This window comes from Lissotriton vulgaris, chromosome 8 (genome assembly GCF_964263255.1).
Source record: "Lissotriton vulgaris chromosome 8, aLisVul1.2, whole genome shotgun sequence".
Classification (NCBI taxonomy): domain Eukaryota; kingdom Metazoa; phylum Chordata; class Amphibia; order Caudata; family Salamandridae; genus Lissotriton; species Lissotriton vulgaris.
Genome location: NC_141696.1, coordinates 1,294,510,311 through 1,294,529,845, shown reverse-complemented (window position 1 = coordinate 1,294,529,845; position 19,535 = coordinate 1,294,510,311). Strand labels below are relative to the sequence as shown.

The following is a 19,535-nucleotide window of genomic DNA, read 5'->3' as shown; positions in this document are numbered from 1 at the left end:
GTTCAGATACAGACCGTTACAGTAATCCAGTCTGGATAAGACCAGTGTGGTAACAACTGTTTGCCGTCTATCAGATGGACAATAAGGTAGTATTTTTTTTAACTGTTTTGTGTACATACGCTGTGGAAGATGAGACTGCATTGACTTGATCGTCAAAAGTCAGACTATCATCCACAATTACCCCAAGGTTTCTCACTCTTTTTATAGGAGTGGGAAGAGAGCCCATGGAAGACGGCCACCAGTTTGGATTCCAAAAATTGGCTTAATTTCCAAACAGTATCACCTCCATCTTGCCTGAATTGAGGTTTAGGCAATTTTCCACCATATAGCCGCCTACCGATAACATACAATCATGGAAACGTTTCTCAAGGCCCTTCTCCTGGCCTGGAAGCAGAGACACCACAATTTGGGTATCATCCACGTAGGAGATGAGACCAAAGCCAAATTCACTAATGATAGGAGCCAAAGATGCAACATATACATTAAATAATGTTGGGCTCAACGAAGACCCATGCGGAACTCCACAGGGAAACTTAAAAGGCTTTGAGTGGTAATCTTCCATTGGTACAATTTGTACCCTGTCCGTTAGGAATGATTGTAAAAGTTTCCAGGTTTTCTCCTGGATCCTGTAGTTGGGCTGAGTCTTGCATTCATACAGTGTTAAGATAGCATGGGCTTATTCGAAGTGTAAACACCATTTTACCTTTTGCTTTCTTTTGCACATGGCACACACATTAGCTATTGTTTAGAGTTCGGTTGAGTGTTTTGCTTCACATGAGAATAACTTGTTTTTCTACATTGCTAGACTTGTTGCATAAGCTTAGTGTGAACAGTGAGTGCCGAGGCCTTCAAGGTTATATCAACACTGTAGCTGTGGTTTGAACTGATCAGAGCACGTTCTAGCCATAACATATATGCAGCTGTGGCGATACGGACGCCTTTAACAATGCACTGCGTAGGCATGATTGAACACATTTGGAGAACATTCGAATGCTGAGAGCTTGTGGAGAACATTCGAATGCGGAGAGGTTGTGGAGAACTCGATGTGATTCACTCCTGCTAATCTTTGAGGTATGGGGTCCCCTATGCAAGCCTAAGAGAACTTCTTTAGTTATAAAATAACCTACCAGAAAGGGAGGGTTAAATATAGGTATATATTTAACCTGCTTCAATTTAGCATTATAACATGCTTACTCCCTTTGTATTTTATGGAATGATAACTGCTTTCAATCTTATTTCTTATCATATGTCTGCTTGTATTAGCTAAGATGCTGCACCTGAGATCACGGCGTTAATATAAACATTTTAAACTTGCTCGTGCCTCCCTTTACTCCCTGTTCTGGACTGGTATGAGAGTAGAACGCAAGAGTGGTCATGTTTCCCACCTTACCTGAGTAAACCATAGACGCATGTTCTGGGTTGTCTAATCATTGGTTACTTTGCTATAGGACGAAGAGCTAATGAGACACTGATGCTAGTCTGGTAGGGGATTTTGCGTACTAAGGTTAGTTTTTGGCACACCTAATTCACTGAGGTCCTGAGTCTCTGTGCACAGTTCTGTGCCTGAGCAGAATCCCTGAATAATCCCACATGCCCTTAAACGGTCCATCAATAAAGCATGATGGACCGTATCAAAGGCTGCGGACAGAACCAGCAGGATCAAGGCGGCCTTTCCACCTTGAGCCACAGCTCTTCTAATCTCTTCAGTAGCCTTAATGAGAGCTGACTCCATGCTATGGCCCTTCCTAAAGCCAAACTGAGTAGGGTCCACGGCTTGGGTCTCTCGAAGGAAGGCACTAAGTTGCCAGTTAATCACTCTTTCAATTATTTTTGGAGGGAGTGGAAGCCGCGAGATTGGACTGAAACGGTTTGGGTCCTTTGGATCAAGGCTGGACCTTTTTAGAAGAGGTGAGATTTAAACAACCTTCCAAGATTTAGGGAAGTGTCCCGTTTCAATCATGGCATTAAAAATAGGCATAAGAGCGAGAGTCACTGGTTCTGCATCTAGTTTATCTACTGCCTCCAGACACGGGTCATACGGTGAACCCGATCTTGCTGCCATGAGCATACTATGGGTTCAGCCAAAGCTTAGTCCATAAAGACTGCATAGCAATAGGCCAGACCTAAAAAGGGTGCTGTTCACACGCTATGTAACTGTTTGATGCAGATTTAGTTCTAACAGCTTCAATAGAGATATTAAGGATCCAAAGAAAGGTACAGAGAACTAGAGGGAAAACTTTGTGAAGGACATAGAAAAATCAGAATGATACAATAAAGAAGGACAGGGTAACATTTGAAAAGTCATAGACAGAGACCTGAAGGGAGCAGGTCATATGGAAATAAAAAGCAGTACTACTAGCGGTTCATGGAAAGAAACCAGTGACAGGTGCAGCACAAAGCCAGAACTTAAAGCAGGTAAGACAGGGAGAACCTTGGATATGTCAGAGTAAGTGAGAGCACATAAAGGGTATAAGTTAAAACAAATGTGACCGCAAGAAAGGCATACATGAAGGAAAAATACAAAAGGACAAAGATATGCTAAATGTGGCACTGATCGATTATAAAAAGGAATTAAGATGTTAAAAAGATAACCAAGAGATGTTAAAAAAAGGGGGAGAGAGATGTTGGAAAAGGAATACAGTTGACAAAAAAGAATTCCATAGAGAAAAAATAAAAAGCGCAGCAGGCATACAGAGGTGCAGTTGAAAGAGCTTAACGTGGCATTTTCGTTGAGAAGTGACATAAAATGGGAGAAAGATCACAAAAAGAAGAAAAACTATTTAACTATAACGCAACTAATTTGCCTGGGTTTGTAAACCACAATTGTTTATACCGTTTTGTAAATACAATTATTTATTGCTTTACTTTTGACAGTACAATAAGTCACCCAAACTACAACTGTGAATACATTTACTTTTTTTGCCAGAGGTAATATATTTGCTAGAGCCCTGTGAGAATAGACTATCTAGCGTGATTTTATTTTTTTATATTTAAAGGCAATTTCTCATGTGGTGAGGTCTTCAAACCGCTCTTTAGCTTTCAAATGAGAAACTTTATAACCGTAATAGCACAGTATTGTTCTAGGCTTCTATGGGTAATGATCTGAAAACAAAGATATGTGTTGAATACAGAATAATTGAAGCATGTAGAAAATACAGGAATAATATTATATATTCTGACAAAATGTTGGGGACAGGTATTTGAATGTAAAAGCAAAGGGTGTGCTGGGAAGAAAGATTGGTGGATGGGCACGTAAAAGGTACGTCTATGTTGAAAATATAATGGAGCATAGATGAATCCGTAGGGAGTAACAGATGAGTGTAAGGGGAAACATCACTTACAACGCAACTTTTACAACGACATACCATTACAACGGAACTTTTACAACGCAAAAACTTTTACAACGCATGTATTTACAACGCATGTTTTTACAACGCAGGTACCTTTACAACGCATACCATTACAACGTAAGTATTGGTAAGTATATAATTATATTTTAAATGTTATATGTTTGGGGTAAAGGGGTATTTTTAGGGTTCAGGGTCAGTTTGGGGTTTTTGGGTAAAGGGGTATTTTTAGGGTTCAGGGTCAGTTTTTAGTTTTTGGGTAAAGGGGTATTTTTGGGGTTCAGGGTCAGTTTTTAGTTTTTGGGTAAAGGGGTATTTTTAGGGTTCAGGGTCAGTTTTTAGTTTTTGGTAAAGGGGTATTTTTGGGGTTCAGGGTCAGTTTTTAGTTTTTGGGTAAAGGGTATTTTTGGGGTTCAGGGTCAGTTTTTAGTTTTTGGGTAAAGGGGTATTTTTGGGGTTCAGGGTCAGTTTTTAGTTTTTGGGTAAAGGGGTATTTTTGGGGTTGAGGGTCAGTTTTGGGTTTTTGGGTAAAGGGGTATTTTTGGGGTTGAGGGTCAGTTTTGGGGTACAGGGGTACAGGGTAAAAATAAATTAAAATTAAATTTAAAATAAATTACATTAAATTATATTTTTTTCAATTATTTTACGATTATAAAATTAATATATATTTATCAATACTTACTTTGTAATGGTATGCGTTGTAAAGGTACCTGCGTTGTAAAAACATGCGTTGTAAATACATGCGTTGTAAAAGTTCTTGCGTTGTAAAAAATGCGATGTAAAAGCATGCATTGTAATAACATGCGTTGTATCATCATATATCCGAGTGTAAGTAGGAGTGAAGTGGCATTGGAAGATGAACCCATTTGGAACTAAACAGCAATTGTTCAACTTTTGCCTTCTATGGAACCCCAGTGAAATACAACTGGAAACCACGGACTTCGGCTTGAGCAACTTTTACAACTTGAATCTCATATGAATACACAAAAATACAGAAATAAATATACACAAATTTCAACCTATTTATTTTAATTCACAAACAAAACAAAAAAAACAACAACAAAAATATCTGAAGCTCATCTTTAATGGGAAGATTGGAGCTTTTCAATATGTAGATTTATTTATAAAAGACTCTACAATATTGCTTCGTCTTTTTTTCTCTTAAAGCACATTCTCTTTTTGTCAGCACGTACCGGTACTTCTGTCACTCACGTGCTTCGCTGTGAGTGTTGGCATTCTGCCCTTTCACAAGTTGCACATGCGCACACAAGGTAGTTCTCTCAAGTGGCACAAAATGTCCATACATTTTTTGATTTCATGTATTTATGCGGCTCTTACGAATCAATATAAGGATGCCTCCAATTTTAAATTCCTTCACATTTACAGTGCATTTAAACCTTTTCAGTTTTGCTTTTTTATGTATATCTATACTTTATTCATCTGGTAAATGATTTAATTTGCTCAACAGCTGTAATCCCCCTGGGTAAGCAATGCTGACAAATCCCACGTTAAGAGCAGCAGGAATACAGGATTAGTGTAGAAAGGAATACAGTGATGGGTTGATTCACCATCAAAGGGGGGGGGTGGGATTGGTACAGTGTAATTTTTACACCACCTTTACACGTCCCAAATACATAACTTAAACATGCAATTAGTACATGTTTCCTATGGGACAAAAATAATATGATATGTTGCACTTGACCTCATTATTGAAGTTCATTCACTGTAGAAATAGGGAATTTATTCATAACACTGTGTGCCTTTACAGTATTAAATGAGACAGTCTGATGACTTGATGAATAAACCATACTCTCCTATTTAAATGAGGTTTACTCTGGAAAAAATAATAGATTTATGTAATGTGCGCACTAATCTTACACATATATTTCATACAAAATGTAGTTCTTAGCCATACTTACACATAATTATTAAAACATTCCTGTATGCCACATGCAATGTGAATTTAATGCACTGACTAGGTATATTAATTTGGGTTTAAACCTGCATGCACATATTAAATGTGCGCCATTGAATATTTTAAACCAGCCCTTACTAGGCCTGTTTTTAATTCTGCATAAAATGCTGTTTTCATTTCTGCTTACATGACTTTTACCTTGCAGATGCGTTCACACAACACATCGTAGTTTGAGACTAGATACAACAGTGTATTAGCAATAGAGAGAGTGAGACTGAGAAGAAAACCTTGATGAAGGAACATGAACAGCCTTTTCTTTGGACTTTGAGAGGCTCAGACCTCTATGCTTATTCCCTTTTATTCTTGCTGAGTGTGGCTTATTCCCTTTTATTCTTGCTGAGTGTGGCTTATTCCCTTTTATTCTTGCTGAGTGTGGCTTAGGCTAACACTCAGAATTCCCATACCCCAAGAAGTGGCTTCTGCAATGCTGGCACCTTCTTTCATTCACATACTTTATGATTTTTCTTCAGTTTCATGAATTTTGAAATTCCTTAGACTAATGAACCATTCTCTTAGACCATTCTAGATTTACCCAAGTATAGAAGAGAGGACCAGAAACTCTTCTCTGAGCACCAGATTTTAATGCTGATCTTTTGTATTGCTGTGACTGAACTTCTTGTTTGCTTAATGTCACTTATTGTTTGCTTAACAATGGTACTCCTAAACTTTTTTTTAAAATAATCTTTTTATTCAAGGAAAGGAAACCAAAAGGAAAAAGGAGGGAAAGGAAAAGTAACAGTGCACAATAATCACCTCTGAGAATAATCATAAGCAGTTTAGTTTGGTATTGTTTCCTTTAAGCAACACAGCAATATCCACGCAGGGAGCGTCATCTCGTCCTTCCAGCTCAGTTACTCGAATTGTTATTCTGTATCTTTATAGCATGGTGCTGAGATTTGTGTACCTTACCTGGATTGCAAATTCGTAATAAACCTTCTGAACTCTAGTCAATGATTACTGGTCCTTATTGTGTAGCCAAATGGGTTACATGGTTAATTGGAATTAATAATAACTCCCCTCACCTCTCATTTGGAAAGAAAGGTGCATCAAAAGACAAAATGATAATAGGGTTGGCCCAAACGCTGCAGCAGCATACATGTTAAAAATAAAGATTTCTAGCACCATTATAATTGTGAGCACACCACTATTAACAGCATGAACTGGCAAAGCGAATAGGTCTTGCTTTTGTGACCGATTGGCTTTGCCAATAGTTTTTAGCTACATGACTAAAGCTTTTTTTTTAAAAGCCCTTAATGTGGCGTCCCAAATCCTTTTGTAGGCATGTGTACCATTTATATGCGTGCCTATGGGCGCAGGTCCTTTTTGTTTTTTATACAAGGGAAATGGCTCGAAAGTACACGCACACTCTTGGACTGCTTAACACAAAAGAAAAATGTTGTGCTTGTAAAGCAAGTAGTGGAAGCAAAGATCACAGTCAATTAAAGAGATTGCAAAGAGGTAATGCTCAGATGGAGGGACAAACACAAGATATACAAACTGGAACATGAGTAAGAAACATTCAAATGAGAGAGGAAATGGAGCCAGTCAATGGCTGGCTCCAAGTCCCTCTATGTTCTTAGTAAGCCACAATGCGTCTTGCAGCAAACACATGCATCATCTACTATGCTTGACCTAGAAAACGGACACACATAGCTCCTAATACAAAAACAAGAAGAGGTGTCAACAAAAACTACTTTGTGCAGGCACAATACTCCTGAAATTGGTGACATCTTGCAAGAGGTTATGTTGATACTGGGAAATAAGGAGGTTATACTACTTGCGTACCTTCAGTACTGATGCAGTTGCAAAAATCGATTCACAGTCTAAGTGCACGTCGGCTTCGGAATCCAGCTTATCCTTGAGTTCTCTGCAGGCTTTGGCATTTGCAGAGCGCCTGAAAATTCCCTTGGTGAAAGGGCCCGCTTGATAAAGGGAGATCAGCATGTCCTGCAAAGAAAACCCAGGAAACATTGCTTAAAAAATAATTCCACTGACATCAAGGGTATAGATTACATGTACAGCACTGTAGGGGCATGGCGTATATGCTGTCCAAATACAATGCAATGGTGCTTCATTTCAAGGTGTGTTAGTCCTAGTCTGAAGATACAGGACACGTTCATAGGGTCCTCACTCAAGCACCTCATTCCGAGGCCTGCTGTAGGATCCATGCTTCAGAAGCATGCAAGCCATCCCTGGAGCAAATCAGCTTGGTGGTGATGGAAGGAGAAGGCAACATTTCGAGAGACTATGAGAAGGGCGAGTAAACGATTGTCTGGAATCTTGGGTGTTAAAGGGGCAGATAAGATTAAAATTAGACAAATTTGAAAAAGAGGGAAAGTGGAAAAAGCGGTATGAGGATATGGTTTGTGACAGACAAACTCTACATGAGAGGTTCCAAGACATGTGCTCAAATTTCTCTCTACGCAGTATTTCAGCAGAACGCGTACAGGGATAAGTGTTAATAAGAATTATGATTTCGAGGATAACTGACCTCGTAGCAATCTCGTGTTTTAGGATCAGAGGCACAAAAGCCATAATATTTCCAGCAAGAAAAACGTGCAGAGTGTGGGCTTTTCTCCACCTAATCCTAAAAACCTGTGCCAGCCTTCAAAGATCAAACTACATGAGACTCCTTCATAATAGGGCTGGATAGAGGTCCAGTCTAATTAAAGGCAAAGACGGATATTCGTTAACAGACTCCTGAAAAACCTCTGTCTGCGGGCAGAGGGTCCTGCAAGTAAGAGGTTTGTGCAAGCACTTGAAGATTCTCTTGAGCCACTGAAGCACTAATCACTAGATTTGTGATGTTGCCTTGAGAATTATATGACAGTGCAGTATATGCCATGCTGAACACTTCCTAATAAATATATTTATTCAATTAGCAAAATCAAATGTATACGTTTATTTGACTCCTAACGCTTAGAGCCCTGGATATAGTTCGAATGAACATATTTTTTACAGCGCCGTCCTCAAGTTTATTAAAATGAAAATCGTGGTTTTGCTTTTGTGAGGGTTACAGGGGCTATTCAAATGCGTACATTTCATAGTTAAACCTGCATGCGGATTACAAAGATTCTTGAACTCAGAATTTACCCACGATAAAAACCAAAACTGATTTTTCCCTTTAACAACTTTTCCCCTCCCTGGGTTTTGAGTTGACATTTATAAAGAGAGACAAGAGGGAGCCTCCCAGATCGCATGCCCAAACACAGCCTTGGCTGTCTGCATTTGTCTGCTTCTAGTATTGACAGCTGAAAAGTTACAGCCATATGAAGAACAAGCTTCGCTCATTATTTACAGGTAAAGCAATAAAATATACCAAGGCATCGAGCAGGTGGATTGTATGTGGGACTAGCACATGCTTAAACCTTTTTCAGACATAATACACTTTTTCAGCCTTTGAAGGTAGCAGATTTAGGCACTGAACACAAGATGACTGGAGCAAGGCTAATGGCCACTCTATCCTGAGTTCCAGCTTTTAGTCCCATTTTCTCAGATTCGTTGATCTGGGGTCCTAAGTGGTGAAATTCAGTGCTTTCCCAAGGATTTTTAGGGCCTCGGGTAAGATATATTTTGTGCCGTAGGACCAGAATAATTTTGAATTAATTACCCATATTTAACTAATTCGATCCCCAGGATAGAATACCAAACAACATCTAATTAAATGTTAAACTTTCAGAGACAGGAGCTTACAAAAACAGGACAAAGCTCAAGCTGCTCCACGCCTGACAGTAAAACTAAACAAAAAAAAAGCATGAATAAGCATTGATAAAGCCATTTCTTTTTGTGCTTAGATCTAGCTTTTTTGTCTTGATGAGCAAAAGTTTACAAGGACTTCTGGGTCCCCATATGTTGCTCCTGTAAAAACAAAATAAGAGTGACTTGGTGAATGTTTGATGGACTAGTGCATAAAGCTAAACAAAGACCTTGGCACATTGTGCCTGATGTTGAACCTTTAATTGACGAGTATTTGTAATCTCAATTAGAACATTGGAATGTTGAGAGCGCCATTGAAGACAATAGAGTGCTCTGGGCTTCTAATGCAGGTAAAAGCCTGGATCTCCATCATTCCAATGTTTGTCATTCACATGTGTTGCTGTGAACAATGGCCTCAGTGATCCAGAGGGTATTTAAATCCCCTCAGGTTCTCTGAGACATTTGCATTATTTGTTAGAATGTTCTGCCCTCTAGTGGCGGAATTTTCTTATAGCCTAACAGCTCGCAGTAGCTGGGCGCAGTGTTAAAGGCCCTTCGACTCGGGCCTTTAACGCTGGAGTGGGCCTTTAATGGTCGGTATAGCCTGCTAAGGCCGGCTATAAGGCTATGATAATACATCTTGACATCAGCAATTCTCACTGCAACCGTAAAAGTCAAATCACTGTTTTCACCATTCTATCAGGTGAAATATATTGATTTCCTTAATTCTCTTTGTCTTGTCCATCATATCCTTTTTATGTCTAAACATCTCTGGTTGGACAGTGAACCCTGACTCTTGAGTAAAAGAGTAATGAGAGGAGGCAGTGGGCAGGTTAAGGATACAGAAGTAAGACAGCAGAATAATGTAAGATATGTAACAAAAGAAAGGTACAGCTAGAGATGAGGTAGACACAGAGATGAGGTAGGGAAAGATATAAAAAAGAGAATGGAGTGGTAACCATAAACAAAGATACAGAGTGGTAGAAAGAGGAAGAGCTAGATACACAACAGAGTGGCAGATATGGTTTTATAGTGGGGTAGCTAGACATAGGAAGCAGAAGATATATAGAGGAAGATTACCAGTGTGTACTAAGGGTGAGGTAATCAAAAGAAATAAAGTGGAAAGCTTTGGTAGTTAGAGAGAGGCAAAGGTACTGTGAGACGTACAGACAATGCAAGGACGAGAGAGCAGGTAGTTAGAGAGAGGGGCAAAATGAGTCGGCATATATATAGGCAGGTCAGGTAAAGAGAGAAGTGAGGCAGAAGGTAAGGTAAAAAGAGGAGTGAGACAGAAGGGGAGAGAGATAAAGAGATGGAGAGATGCCTGAAGATTCCAAAGAGAAATAAAGTCTAGAGTGAACAGAGGTGAAGTAGATAGATAGAGGTGATGTTGCTACTGAGGAAAAGAGGGTGAGCTAGAGAGAGAGGTGAGGTTGATACAGAGGTAAAGAGAATTAGATAGAGAGGTGTATCCATTGACGATAGAAAGGTGAGGCAGAGAGATATGTATAGAGTGGTGAGGAGTAGAGTGAGAGTTGAAATAGAGAAGGAGGTGCAGCGAGAGGGATGGAATAGAGGGGAGGATTTAAAGAAAAGAGGCAGCAGTAGAAAAGGCTTCATGGGAAAGAGGTAAGGTAGTACTGAGAGAGGTGAGGTAGAGGGAATAAACATAGGACTATAGAAGAAGTGGAAACCTGAAGTAGCTACCAAAGGGTAAAATAAATTGAGAGAGTATGTAGAGAAAAAAGACAGATGGGGGGAAAAAAAGACATGGGTAGACTGATATGTGGTGGGGAGAGAAAGAATATAGAGAGGTGAGGAAAATAAGAATGAAGTTGAGAGGGAGATAAAATAGCTAGAGGTGTGATATTGGGAGGAAACATAGTAGCAAGGTGCAGAGAGGCCGAGGTTTAAAAAAAAAACATTTTTCTAGACCTAAACCTCTTTTTTTAATACATATGAGTCACCCCTAAAGTAGACCCTAAACAGCCCATTGGGCATGGTACAGTGTATTTAAAAAGTTGGACAAGAACTTTTAAATTTTACATGCCCTGGTAATGAAAACACCCAGATTCATTTTTTTACACTGTGATGCCTACCTCTCCCATATGGTGACATTTGGTTACTTTATTACTTTTAATAAGTGATACCTTTTTATTGGGAACAGGTAGAAATATCATGTTTTGGCTGAAATGAAATGTAATGTAAAATCCTCTTTAATGGTGGATAGAAGTTAGATTACAATTTTGAAAATGCCATTGATAGAACTTGGAATTTTCCTGCCCTACACCTTCTGAGGCCTTCTAGGAGTTTCTAGCTTCTGCCTGGCTGCTTGAAGGTGAGATGGCCATCTCCTTGAACACAGGACTACCAGAGTGACTCCAAGGGTCAGTTGGCTGACGTCTTGTGTTCTGAGCTACATGGACACAACAAGTTCCAGAGGCTCCCTGCCCAGTTGACCAGCTACAACTGGCCTTGCAAATGGATCTGTCTGAGCCCTGCTGGCATGAGGAACTGATCCTCCAAGAGGTGTCTCCCCAGATGCTAGACCCTTGGCTGGCATCAGTTTAGCTCCTCCTGTGAACTCCTGAAGTTTTGAACTCTGCATGCCAGATTTCGAGAAAGTAACTTTTTCAGCGGGACTAACTTGGTCCCTGTATCAGGACACCAGCCCATTGTGGTGGGCCTGAACTTGTGACTTTGTCCCAGTCTAGTGCAACCATATAGCACTTTCTGCTTCTTGGCGCTGTTTCTACCTAAACCTTTAAAACTGTATATCTCCTGGTTTGGAATTTTTCTTGTGTTCTGTTTTCACTTTGTTTGTGTGGTGCTTGAATACTTAACACAATGCCTCTAGGTTATGCCTGACTGCTTTTGTGCCAAGCTTCCAGAAAGTTAAGCACAGGTTAACTTAGTGGCAAACCATGACCAGGATTGTGGTGGTTTCTTGAGAAGGGTTTTCACCCCTCAATCAAAAACCCAATTTCTTTCAGGTACCATCTGCAGAGTGACAAATGTTGTTTGTAGTTATGAGCCATTGTGGGCAAAGTGCCAAGGCAAGAAAGCAATACCTTTTTCAGACCTAGAATCATTATCGGTAGGAAGTTGAGAAGGTGATAGGTGCTAATGTTGTCAATGGCAAACTGATTAAATTGCAAAAAGAGGAATGGCAGCTTCGGACGCCATGGTGAAGAAACTGGATAACATGATAAACCATGGCTACTGCAATGGAGGTGTGCTTTAATACATGGAGCACAAGGTGCCTCGAGAGGAAATCCATGGTGGTGGCACTTCAATACAAGGATGAAAAAGTGTGAAGGGAATGTGGATGTGATAGAGGAGAGGATTTGAGTCTGTCATTACCTCATGGCATTTCTGGAGTAGTACTGATGCTGGAAAATAAGCTTGAAATGGTGAAGAATCTGCTGAGTATGACTAAAATCAGGGTTCAGGAGTTTCCTGCACTGCCGACAATTAAGACAACACAGAAGTAATGTGGCCATTCTTTTTACAATGTCCAGCATAGTCTGTATGTTCTCTGGTGACGTGGCCCTGCAGGCTGCCCTCTCAGATTAACCTATTCTACAGGACGTACTGTCATTGTTGTGTTGAAAGATCTATTCTGATGATGGCCACATCCATGAAACAAACTACAAGTAAATAAGAGGGGATTTGAGTGTCCTGGACTTTGGGTGGAAGCTCAGGCCAGGAGAGTTTAGATGCTGGAGTTTTAGACAGAAGCACTAACTTTGGGCTTACAAGCATTTTCGGGAAACCCTTGCAGGCGGCTAAAAATGGTGCAGTCAAACAAAACACATGTTTTTCACGAGTAAAAAACTTCAAAAACTCTTTTGGGTAATGTCAGGAAGGACTAAGTTTTACATCTTGGGGTTCTTTGAGTAGGGACACGGTGGGTGGAAGAGTTGGTAACGTGACCTTGGTGAGTGCTATATGTTCTATTTGATAAAACTTGTCCTCCTCCCCCTGCTACACTTTCCATTCCTTTTCTCCATAAAAATTTTTCCTGAGGTGGATTTCGAATTTGGCGATTGGTGGGCGTGTTACATTTAACCCAAACATCAGGGGGTGGTCCCTTTAATATTTTAGCGCCAGTCCTGAAAACATGGCAAGCTCTTTATTTGAAGTTCTTAAGTGACTTATTGGCTCAGTTTTATATGGCCTCTGTTATTAATAAAAAATATGTTCAAACAAGCAAGGGCAAAGCCAATTCGTCTGGCTTGCACTCTGAAGAGCTCTGTGGGGAGTTACCTGGGCTGAACCCTAGGTGAGGGTTGAATGAGTGCAGCGAACGAGGCCGAGAGCCTCCAGTGTGAAGACCTTGCCAGGACTGGAGCGGCTGTTTCTGCTGCCGACAGATCTACACTGGTGGTATGTGCAGTAAGGGACCCTCTGTCCCATCATCAAAGCCAGAACATAAAGGCAATGCCAAAGTGTAACCATCTGGTAAATGTTGTGTCCCTCTAGTGATCACATTAGTGCTCACAACAGACAACTAAAGCTGTCAGTAGCCAGGCGCTAAACAAAAGATGTGAGACCTCAATTCACAGTGCCATTAGCACCCTTCAATGTTGTAAGCATGGAAGGTTAATACATCTAATGATTAACTAATCTTATTCACCCAAGACTGACATGTTTGCCTTATTGTCATCTTTAAACCACAATTTCAGAGTTCCATATTGGCACAGAGAATCAACCCATAGAGTGTAAGAGGGTGAGGTCTGCTGTGGACTGAGACCCTGCAATCCGTCTGGCACCACAGAGGAATACATCAGTAGGACTCGCAAACACATACCCAAAATTCACTGGAATGTTTTTAAAGTAAACATTAGGGTTAAAAGGATAAAAACAAGAAAGAAAGTGAAATGTAAAAAATAGTGATGGTAAATGAACAACATATGACAGGTTTCAGAGTTGAAAAGGAAAGACTCAGGACTACTTAAAAAAATGTATGTATATGTATATTTTCAATGTTTAAAGATCTCTGTCACCCACACTTGGCACTTAAAATATGAACATTTCAACCATGAGAAAAATGTAGAATATACTGCTAAACAGAAGGAAAATGCTTAGTCTGGGCAAAAAAAACTGTTTGGTTATACTCTTGATCAAAGTAAAAACTTAGTTTATCTGTTTACAAGAAGGAGATTCGAGATTTACACATGAAACAACCGAACAGTTCGTTACAAAAGTCTTGCCACGACACATCCGTGAGAGTAATGTGTGGTACAATGCCATAGAAGTGAAAACATGCGGCTAAACTCACCAGGACGGGCTTCGGCAGACTGTCGTCCTCGCAGATGGCAGAGAGCGGGAGGCCGAAGAGTCTCCCGGGGGGCACAGACGTGGGGCACACAGGCACGCTGTCCAGCTGAGGGCCCGGCCCTCGCCAAAAGGCCCAGTTTATGATGGATCTTCTCCTTTTAAATGGCTTCTGACTCAAATCTGAGGGAAAAGGTGAGACATTTATTGGAAGAGAGGTATCCTCGCCACAGCTGCAGTGCTTACTCTGCGGCCGTTGCCACAGCAACCACACTCATAAATGACAGTGGTTCCTTTCCAGCTGGCTTAGGGCAAGGCACGACCCGATGTATGTTGTTTTTGTGCGGGCATATTTCATAAGACATAATAATAAAATAAATAAATACATATTCATGTTTTTGTCCAAGTTCTTGCTGAGGGAACTGATTGGAACAATGCAAAAAAAAAAAAAGTCGCACATAGATTTGATGTTTTACTGTTAACAGCCATTACTCTAGTAATACTGATTGACATTTTTTTAAATAATTTTGGGTTTCATTACCAGATCAAATTGCCATGTTCCTTTCCAGAGACAATATGGCCCAGCTGCTACCCCTGGCATGCCACGACATGCTCTTAAACCCTTGTTTCCCTAGTCTCAGAGGTCATCTAGGCAGAAGCAAGAACATTAAGGGAACATGGATCTTAAAAACCTATTTTTTCTGAACTGCATTCTACTGGCCCTTCCTCTCAATTCAATCAAATTGTTGGGAGATTCAGGGTGGGAAAATTAAAAGAAAGACCAGGGTTAAAACGTTTGCAAAAGGTCTCTTCCAGGTTAATATTGGCGGGCTAGAAGCTACTCGCTCTAGGCCACTTGTTCTGCCACTGGGCTTCCTCCTTATAGAACGTAATACACCACAAATACAACAAGTATTGGCATAGCCAACAAGTCTCCCTTTTGAAAAGAAGTAGCTAACGTTTTGGTTTTGCCAATGCCGGTTGCTGATGCTGGTTAGCATTGGCACTAAGGAAACAAATGCCTGTTGCCGATGCTGAAGAGCGCAGTACTGGCACAAAAAAATGCACCAAAAGCCGTCTTCGGTGTGATGACACGCATGCATGCATACCTCATGTTCCAGCGTAATGATGCAAGTCTACGCATGCTTCACCCCACATGAGCGCACAAATCATGATGTGGCAGACATTGTTTTCTTTTATTTACCATTCCAACATGGCGGTATATTAAAAAATATAAAAACTATATAAAAAGTGTGTGAAAGAGCATTTAATGGAAGGAGCAGCTCGGATTCCTATTAAAGCTGCTGGAACCTCCTGAAAACAAGAAAAAAGAATTAAAGAAAAAACAGGATGGGAAGGGACACAGAGCAAGTCAATGCTGCCAATGAGGGGTGGTGTGCAGGGAGGAGCTGGGAGCCGTGGAGGAGGATAGTTGGGCTGGACAGGGAGGTGTGGTGGAATCCAGGGACAAACTGGGGTCTGGGATAGTAACATTGAGAGCATGGAAACAAGGGCACTCTCATGGCGTGATGAAAGCAAAACAAAAAATTAGCTCCCTGAACATAAGTAGCGGAAAAAGTAAAAGGGTAAAAGTCATCCAATCAGAAGGATAGTAAAGTGGTTATGCTGCAGGGGAAGGATAACCACAAGAAGGGAAAGGAAAGCCACTGAATGAGAAGCAAGCAAAGGAGGTTTACAAGAAAGCGGTCTATAGGAAAGACCTAAAAACGGAGGGGGCTGGGTGGAGAGAGGGGAGGGAGGGGAAGACAGAAAAAATGTACTGGCAAGGAAAGCGGCACAACATCAGAGAAAACAATTGATCTTGGATGTACAATAACAGAAGTCCATCAGTCTACATTTGGCAAAGCCTATGTTGCATGATTACGGAGGGTCTTGTGTCTTCCAGAATCATTCGCAAAGAAGATTATAGCGCAAGACCGATTTAGAAATAAGTTAATGACTTCCAGCCACTATGTTTTTGGACATAATGAGATGGAAATGCTCTCTTAATATAGCCAAGGTCTACATGAGGTTTCAGTCTCTCTGGCAGTGATGGAAAGCGCTGCTGCAGGTGGAGTGCGGACACACTTGGGAACATCAGTAGACTCTCTTGGCGGGCAGAGAGACCCTAATCTCACATATCTCGAGGATTGTTAGCACTTGTGTATCGCACACACATCAATCCGGAATGAGCGGTCCTCTTGGGAGTGGGCGGGAAGTCGTTTCACAAAATGTTCATAGAAGATAAAGCACTGACTTGAAATTCCAAGTGTCTGACGCCAAGAACATCCTCCTTCCCTGAACTCTGGGAGTAAGATGTAAACCTTGAGAAGGACTACATTTGAAATGGCTGATTTTCCATTTAGGCGTGCAAGTCTGAGCCCCAAACTGTGCTCATTTTCCAAAGCGACCATCGGTTAAGCGATGATAGTTGAGGAGGTGGATGGTACACAATTGTTAGTGTGGCACGTAAATATACTGTGATGAATGGATTTTATTTTTTTTGTTGGACTTAAATCGTAGTATCTATACTTTTAAACACAGATAATATTTTTAGTACAATGGTTAGGTTTTAACCGTTGGTGAAATTGTATTTTACTAACACTCCAGTATTACTCCACTGCAAACATCTTAATGGAATTTTGCACTAGACACTTCACCAAACGCCAAAATACATATGGCCACACAGTACAGCCATCATACGGACTCTGGATGTACTCTAAAAACAATCAGTCACACGAAGATGTTAATGTGAACTGAGACCAAGGGCCAGATGTACCACCCTTTCATTTAGCGCCTAAATGAAATGTACAACAGTGCGTTTACACTGTTGTGCGTTTCCCAATAGGGTCGCAAATTGCGAGGCTCATTAATATTAATGAGGCTCTCACAATTTGCGAGCCCATTGTGAATGCCAGCCCTCCCAGGTATGGTGGCCTGCTGGGCTCAGCAGACCACCATGTCTGGGACAGCTTTTTAATAAAGCAGCTTATTTTTATTTTATTTTTTTAAATGCAGCCTATTTTCCCTAAAGGAAAACAGGATGCATTTAAAAAAAAAAAAAAAAGTTTTTGTTACATTTTTTAAGGGAAGGCAGTGGTCCCTGGGACCACTGCCTGCCCTTAAAAAATATTTCGCATGTGTTTGCAAAGGGGAAGGCATCCACTGGGGACCCCTTCCCCCTTGCAAATGCATTACCCCCTACTTGAAGTAGGTGGCAATTGCGAGGGTTTTCCGACCGCAATTGCATTTGCAAAACATTAGTATATTGTTTTGAGACTTGCTATTTGGAAGGGAACACCCCTTCCAAATAGCAAGCCGCAAAACCTATTTAGTGAGTCGCAAAAAAATTGCGACTCGCTAAATAGGTTATGTACATGGCCCAATATGCCTTTTCCATTTGCAATTGGGTTCACAAACCAGTTTGCGCATGCAAAAACGGGTCGCACATCTGGCCCAAAATATATGTCCTAAGCATTTATACTATTTTACTGTGAGGATTTGGTGAGGGGAAAACTTTTTTTAACCATTAAATATTTGTGGTTTTAGGATTTTTCTATGTAAAATCGAATAAAGATACTACTACTACTACTACTACTACTACTCTGGCATACAACTCCACACACTGCCTGATCTATGCATCCTTACATTCAACATTTTTAAATTGGAATCATGCATGCTTCGCATTGGCACAATTTGCGAGGCGCTAAATGAAATGCACAACAGTGTGTTTACACTGTTTTGTGATTCCCAATGGGGTTGCAAATTGCTAGCGCCATTAATATTAATGAGCCTCTCGCAATTTGCGAGCCCATTGTGAATGCCAGCCCTCCAAGGGATGGTGGTCTGCTGGGCTCAGCAGACCACCATGTCTGGGACTGCTTTTTATTAAAGCAGATTTTTTTTTTTTTTTTTTAATGCAGCCCATTTTCCTTAAAGGAAAACGGGGTGCATTTCATTTTTTTTTAAATTAAACGCTTCAGTTTCATTTTTTAAGGGAAGGCAGTGGTCCCTGGGACCACTGCCACTCAATTACCACCTACTTGAAGCAAGTGGTAATTGAGAGTGCTTTGAGACTCGCTATTTGGAAGGGAACGCCCTTTTCCAAATAGCAAGTCGCAAAACCTATTTAGTGGGTCGCTAAAAAATTGCGACTCGCTAAACAGGCTATGCACATGTCCCAATATGCTTTTTCCATGTGCAAATGGGTTCACAAACCCGTTAGCGCATGCAAAAACGGGTCGTACATCTGGTCTCAAGTTATATGTCCTAAGCATTTTGTATTTTTATAATACTTTTTTACTGCGAGGATTTGGTAAGGGGAAAACTTTATTTTTAATTAACTGTATATAATTGTGGTTTTATGACTTTTCTATGTAAAATTGAATATACTACTACTACTGCTGTTGCATACAACTCAACACACTGCCATGATCTATGCATCCTTACATTCAACATTTTTAAGATGGAATCATGCATGCTTTGCATTGGCGGCAGCTGCACCATACCCTTCATTCACCCCCGGCTTGGGCACACTTGTGCTAGTATCCGAACACCTGAGGATCCACTCACTGCTTTACACTCACAGCTTACAAACTGAATGGAAGAGGGGACGGCTATACCACTCTGCTGCCTCCTCAGACAATGGTATTTCTGCCAGGAAGCCATATATTAAGGATGGTCCAGTTCAACATCAAGCGCATGCCAAGTCTACAATATCATGATCAGATCTGCACTGTCCCGTCTGACTCAATGACATAAAAAAAGGACATTTTCAGAATGCGCAGAGATAGTGGTCTTAAAGAGGCAGCAATATAATTGTGTACAGAATAGCGAATGGACAGGTTGGCATGTGGAATGAAAAAAACATTACACTTGACCATCCGCACAGGATACCCACCCGCTTCCCATTGCGGTCATTTTTGGGACTATGTGATTATGGGGAAACCAGAATGAATAAACCCTCTGTGGAAAAATTTATGATATAAATTGAGAATGAAGAATGTCGTTTTAAGTCTCTATGACAAAAAAAAATAAACTTTTAAAAGAAAGTATGCTTCTGATATTAGTAAAACCACATATCGTGTTTGAATGAGCAATGGCTGAAAGGGATTATGATTAGGGATACATTTGGCACAATACAAATCCCGAAGATAAATAGAGTACACTGCAGAGGAAACAGATTCTCCTTTCTAGCATCCAAACTCTGGAATACTCTTCCAGTACATCTGAGAAGA

At 40.6% G+C, this 19,535-nt stretch overlaps 1 protein-coding gene across 1 annotated transcript in view; it reads right to left on the bottom strand.

The window, feature by feature from the left end:
- Nucleotides 1-19,535, bottom strand: part of ARHGAP20 (Rho GTPase activating protein 20) — a 318,989-nt gene that overhangs the window by 34,693 nt on the left and 264,761 nt on the right. The window contains exons 10-11 of the mRNA XM_086935223.1: nt 14,303-14,481; nt 7,108-7,269 (exon numbers count right to left, since the gene is read on the bottom strand). Coding sequence (XP_086791349.1) covers nt 7,108-7,269; nt 14,303-14,481 — 341 coding nt within the window. The remainder of the gene's footprint in view (nt 1-7,107; nt 7,270-14,302; nt 14,482-19,535) is intronic.